The sequence below is a fragment of the Hordeum vulgare genome, chromosome 2H (assembly GCF_904849725.1).
Source record: "Hordeum vulgare subsp. vulgare chromosome 2H, MorexV3_pseudomolecules_assembly, whole genome shotgun sequence".
NCBI lineage: Eukaryota > Viridiplantae > Streptophyta > Magnoliopsida > Poales > Poaceae > Hordeum > Hordeum vulgare.
The window spans coordinates 646,602,679-646,608,582 of record NC_058519.1 but is presented as its reverse complement, the minus strand read 5'-3'; the positions used below and the strand labels follow the sequence as shown (position 1 = coordinate 646,608,582).

General features: G+C 43.4%; 1 protein-coding gene across 1 annotated transcript; it reads left to right on the top strand.

Annotated features, from left to right (window-relative positions):
* Positions 1–544: 544 nt before the first annotated feature.
* Positions 545–5,589, top strand: LOC123428350 (probable protein arginine N-methyltransferase 6.1). Its single transcript, XM_045112550.1, has 13 exons — positions 545–829; positions 994–1,059; positions 1,142–1,210; positions 1,717–1,752; positions 2,050–2,115; positions 2,459–2,527; positions 2,628–2,705; positions 3,033–3,111; positions 3,224–3,318; positions 3,424–3,508; positions 4,263–4,444; positions 4,547–4,665; positions 5,221–5,589. The coding sequence occupies exons 1-13, from the start codon at positions 647–649 to the stop codon at positions 5,261–5,263; spliced, it is 1,170 nt and encodes a 389-aa protein (XP_044968485.1). The 5' UTR covers positions 545–646; the 3' UTR covers positions 5,264–5,589.
* Positions 5,590–5,904: the final 315 nt, after the last annotated feature.

Sequence of the window (5,904 nt, the reverse complement as noted above, 5' to 3'; positions counted from 1 at the left end):
ACCCCAAGTTCAGTGCCACCCTAGCCCCCTCCCTACCTCCAATACCCAAATCCAGCGATGGCTCCTCCCCCTTGCATCCTACCATGCTTCCGTGTCGTGACACCTTCTACCGGCCAGACCTTCCCACTAATACATTAGTGTTAGCTGCGCATGCCAGATGCCTCCTGTGTCGGTGGGTCGACGCACTCCTCCCACTGCGCCGACCTTCAAAATCTAGCTCCGGTGGCCGCCCTCTTCCTCCCGCGTCGTCCCCTTCCCCGGCTTGCACCGCTAGGCGGACTCCTACTCCTACTCCGACGTCCTTGTCCCCTCAATGAGATGAACTGGCAAAGCTTGCACTCTCGACCACGACGATGACACCCGCTCTCGAGGCCGATCGCCTTCGCCCTCGGCCACCCCCCCTCCACATCTTTAATTCAAAACATGCCTTGTGCGAAAATGACAGGTTTTCAAACATGCCTTCCTCGAGTATGCATTTTGGCCCCAAATCAGATTTGCCGGACTCCACTGTCTCTCTCGCACCATCCAAAGCGAGGGCAGGGCAGATCAAAACCAAACTGAAAGCCGAAGCTGGAGGGAGAGCGCACCAGCGAAATCTCCATTCGAATATCTCCTCCCCTCGGCCCCCTCCCTCCCACCCCTCGCCATGCTGCCGTCGCACCTCAACGGCCACTCCCCGCTCGCGCGCCGCCGCCCCCAGCTCCCCGCCGCCTCGCCGCCCGCCGCCACCGGGGACCCCCCGACGGCGGGGGACGCCGCGCTGGAGGCGCACGACCGCGTCTACTTCCAGTCCTACTCCCACATCGGCATCCACGAGTCCATGATCAAGGTGGGCCCCCTTCACCCCCGCCCGATTCAGCCGCTCGCCCTCCCCACGGATGCCTCCAAACCCCTAAACCCTACCGCGAGCAGAGCCGGGGGGATTCGCTCTGCTCATGAGTCCGAGCCGCGTTTTGGGCGAAATTAACCTGTGCCGCGTTTTGGATTTGGCAGGACAGGGTCAGGACCGACGCGTACCGCGAAGCAATCATGCACCACCAGAAGTTCATCGAGGGGAAGGTAGAAATGCTCGCCTGATTCGGCCTGATTTAGGTGTCTGGACAGTCTGTTCTGAATTTTTATTGTTGGTTGGGTTGTGCAGGTCGTGATGGATGTGGGGTGTGGGACTGGGATACTCTCGGTGTTCTGCGCTCGTGCCGGCGCGAAACGAGTAAGCTACAAGAGATAACTCTGCTCTTGCGGTGGTGGCCGGTCATTTTAGAGGCGTAGCATTTGTCCTGGTTGATAGATATGTCTCTCCCGCTTTGTTAGTTAGACGATGTGAAATTAAGTTGACAGTGCTTTCTTATTGGTGGAATCCTGCTCTACTGCAATGTAATTAGTACTGGTGTGCTGGGATCCAAAGCTAGTTTTGCACCTCCAGTTCCAGACCTCTTCTTGCAAATTACTCAGCAGCCTAAATGAAATGACCCTCCTCAATCCCCATGTGCCACTGCAAGTGTTATAATGTGGAATTTCAAGGCCTAACTCTGTTCATGCCATCAGAAAAAAGAAACTCTCAACTGATAAGAGTTATCTTCAGCCAAGATTTTAATTTAAGTGGAATCACCTTTGGTATAATGACCTATGATACTACTTATCTGTTTTTGCTAATCTATATGTTTGTCCTTCTTATGGTGAGCCTTTCTCTCTGCCTCTCTTCAAATGTTCTTACAGGTATATGCTGTGGATGCTAGTGAAATCGCTACCCAGGTAACATGCTACTTCTGAAGATGTACTCCAAAATCAACCTGTCTGCTTTCCTCTTTCTGTTTTTCATTTTTCTGTGACGTGTCGAAATGTATTTTTGTCCCATTTAGCATGAACATAAATGTAGTGATAACCAGTTATGCTAATAAGAGCGCACGTAGGGTATTGCTCAAGGAAAATGGTTTTATACATAATCTTCATTGGGTATCTGAAGACTGTTTCCTTCTGTTTTTATATCCATATCCATTATGCCCCAATAGCAGGAAGGTCGTTCTTACATATCTCTTCCTTTTCATGCAGGCTAGTGAAATTGTAAAAGCAAACAATTTGGCTGATAAGATCGTGGTCATTCATGGACGTGTTGAGGCGAGACTCTATCTCTACATTTCTTCTTTGTTAAAATTAGTTCGTCCACTCTGTGTTGGGATTATGATCTCCTTGTCTGAACAAGCTACACACTGTTTCCCTACGGAAGTTCTGTTTGCATTTCTACTGGTATGCAGACATGTAGTTCCTTCAGAGAGTTGGGTTTGTACAGTTAAAATATGTTAGCATAAGCAGGACATTAAGTTTGTGTTTCCTAAAATTGGTTTTGCATGTGGCTCTCTGTTCAGCTGTTTTTGTTGCAAATATATTTACATTTTATTTATTACATTCTTATTTTCCCTGTTTGCACTTTTTGTTAATTATTGTTGAGTTGGCTGTGCAGGATGTTGATATTGAGGAGAAGGTTGATGTAATAATATCAGAATGGATGGGCTATATGCTTCTCTACGAGGTGCCTTTTTTGATACCCTATGTTGATTGTTTGCATTGCATTTTGATATGCTATGCCTTTGTAAATTCCTAAACTTCTGACACTTTTTTTTCCTCTGTAGAGTATGCTGCCAAGCGTTCTATTTGCAAGAGATAAATGGCTTAAACCAGGGGGTCTTATCCTACCTTCTCATGCTACGGTATAGTTATCATATGGAATTTAATTTCTCACACACGTGGCCACACAATAGCACAAAGCTTGCACACAAAAGTATTTCACTAGTACAAGCAATAAATAAGTTAATGTATTACTTGCTATTTTGCGAAGCCATTTAGTGATGCTTATTTTTAGTCGTAAGTAGGCAAAAGTAACAACTCTGCTGCTCTAATTATTTAAGTTTTAAGGAGGCATCATCTGGTAGGAAATATTCTTCCATGCACAACTGATCCTTGTTACGGATGAAACAGCAACCATTTTGTGGTGTGTTGTTCCAAACCTGAATACTTATAGATCCTTCTTTTGCCAGCTTTTCATGGCACCTATAACAAATTCTGATAGATATGAAGGAAGCGTTGATTTCTGGTGTGATGTTTATGGCATAAACAGTAAGTTGTTGTCGTGTTACGTCCAGAGTTTTAGTATGCATTGCTGTCACTATCTGATTTTGAATGGTGTCTTCTGCAAACAATGATTTGATTCTGCACTTCGCTGCTGCAGTGTCTGCTCTTGTGCCACTTGCCAAAAAATTCGCATCCGAGGAGCCCTCCATTGAAATAGTTGGTGGAGAAAATGTTATAAGTTGGCCATTTGTGGTAAGTTTTTGCAACATTATCAGATAACTAACTATATTGTCTGTTGAGATTTATTGTAATGTCTAACCCTTTTTTTTTATTGGGGCCATGTTTACTTGGGGACAGGTGAAGCACATTGATTGCTACACTTCTACGGTTGAGGAATTCAAGTCTATCACCACAGCATACAAAGTTTCATCAATGATGTTAGGTAATTCATGTGGTTTTATCTGGCTTAGTCCACTTCCTTTGCGTGCCAAATCTGCTATTTTAAGTCCATTATCTTGTATTATGATGTCATTTCAAATTTGAGCATGAACTTAGTTGATACAACGATCTGATGCTCTGCCTCTAGTACTCTAGCATGTTTCCTTATGGTGAGTATTTCCGATTCCAATTGAAGTGTTTGACCAATTTCAAATTTGCTCATGCGTGTCAAGGATGGAATAAATATTACATTTGCTACATAGGCTGTACTGAATTTAGGGATTATTTAGGTTCAATGCAAGATACATTGTTTGTTGGCGTGCTAATGATGCACTATGCCCTTGGCGTGTTTGGTACTCTGATGTTCATCTTACGATACAACTTTTTAGCAACATTTTTCCTGTTAGCGTCGTCCAAATTGGTAATGATATTTTGCTGTCACTTGTGCTAACAACCCATCAGCCATCACTAGACAGCAATAAGAATTGATCTTTGTTGGTTAGTCGTGCTACAGTAGCTGCTGTTGTCTGGCAGCTCATCTCCTAATGTTATGCACCGTGAGTGCAATTTAATTTATGGCTTTTTTTTCATTATGTTGTCCCATCCCTTTCCTAACTTTCCAAACAGATTATTTTTATCTAATTATCATATTTATTAAGAATGCATTTCATCTAATGTTTTGAATCTCGGTAGCAACCTAGTACTTTTGCATTTCTCCTTGACAAAAAATCTGAATTTTTGTTACCTCTGATGTGAAGCTCCAATTCACGGCTTTGGTCTCTGGTTTGAGGTGGAGTTCAATGGGCCTGCAGAGTCTTGTAGCAATTTGTCCTCTGATTCGAGTCCACTTGATATTGTTCAGAAGAAAAGGCGCAGGGCATCAGATAGCACAGTTGTGCTGTCCACAGCCCCAGAAGATGAGCCAACCCATTGGCATCAGGTTCTGGTTAAAATGGCCATTTCCTTGGTGAAACACTTCGTTGTTAATTTACTTGGTTATTCTTGCTCCTTTTGCTAAATTTGCTCTTGTCGTCTTTTGCAGACAATTTTGTACTTCCCTGATCCTATAGGTGTGACGCAAGATCAAATCATAGAAGGCTCTGTAACAATCACCCCGAGCGAGGAGAATCCACGCTGTCTGAATATTCACTTGGAGTGCTCGTAAGTTCTTTGTACCATCCTTCTGTGATTTTATTCTAGTACTCCCTCCGTTCCTAAATATAAGACCTTTTAGAGATTACACTATAGACTAGATACGGAGCAAAATGAGTGAATCTATATCCTAAAATATGACTACATACATCCGTATGTAGTTCATAGTGGAATTTCTAAAAGGTCTTATATTTAGGAACGGAGGGAGTAGATGCTACATCTGTTTTATCGAAAAAAAAAACAGAGACAGTTACTCAATCTAACTGTGCCTTGTTATCATCTGTCCTTATGGGTTCGGTTTTAGCCAGCTACACTCGGTCACTAAACTCTTTATTATGTCACACTGTTTATAGTATGTGCTACATTGTTGGAATTTGTTTTTCTGTGTCAGTTTTGCGGTCCATACAAGCCAATACTTTAGAATCTCTAGCGTGAAATAATGTGTATGATGCCTAATCGTGTTATAAATGCCATTCACATATAATTTGTTTTGTTGAATGCAAATTTAATAGAGTAGAAAATCTCGTCCTTTCTGATGCTCTACATTTTGTTTCCATACAACAGCACGGGAGGTCAAAACTTGGTGCAGGATTTCGCAATGCGGTGATTGGCGTGGTTCCTCAACCTGTCAGTTGAATTACGGGGTAACTAGCCCGTGGGCCCAAGGCCTAACCCACATTCCCCACTGACCCGAACCGGACCCAAGACCTGGTTGTACTCTCTACTCCATTGGTTAAAAAAAAACCCTACCCCATTTAGTAGGCACAGGGCCAGGATTTTTTGGTCGGAGCAAGTTGCAGGCAGCCGCCCTGTACTTTTGTTATTGTCTGGTAATCATTTTTTTTGCTGCAACAGTAGACGAAGGCGGTAGTTTGTCTAATAACTGGCTGCAACATTTTTTTGAGATTATGTTGAAGTATAATTTTGGCGTGAGCTGTTTTGTTGCTGTTGACATTGATTTTGTGGTCTGACAGTTCTCTGTTCCGCGCTAACTAACTACCTGCACGCGCAGAACAGTTGTTAGCACATGCTATTATGCTCCAAAAAATAATATCTGTAGGCAGTTTTGAAATGTTTTTCTCCGTATACACCATGAAAACCGAATTCAAAATAGCATGACCGTGAGCACATTTTTAAGGTAATTGTGTATACATATATGCCGAATTGTTGGCAAGTTGTGTCTATGTGTTGTCTTGTGTCTATGTGTTTTGTGTACTCAGTAGGCTCATCAGTGACCCAGATGTACAT

Excerpts from the sequence above, each read along its gene's own strand:
- LOC123428350 (XM_045112550.1), top strand. The coding sequence starts at position 647 with ATGCTGCCGTCGCACCTCAACGGCCACTCCCCGCTCGCGCGCCGCCGC. Across the intron at positions 1,211-1,716 it reads CTCGTGCCGGCGCGAAACGA|GTATATGCTGTGGATGCTAG; the intron begins GTAAGCTACAAG and ends ATGTTCTTACAG. Across the intron at positions 3,509-4,262 it reads AGTTTCATCAATGATGTTAG|CTCCAATTCACGGCTTTGGT; the intron begins GTAATTCATGTG and ends TCTGATGTGAAG.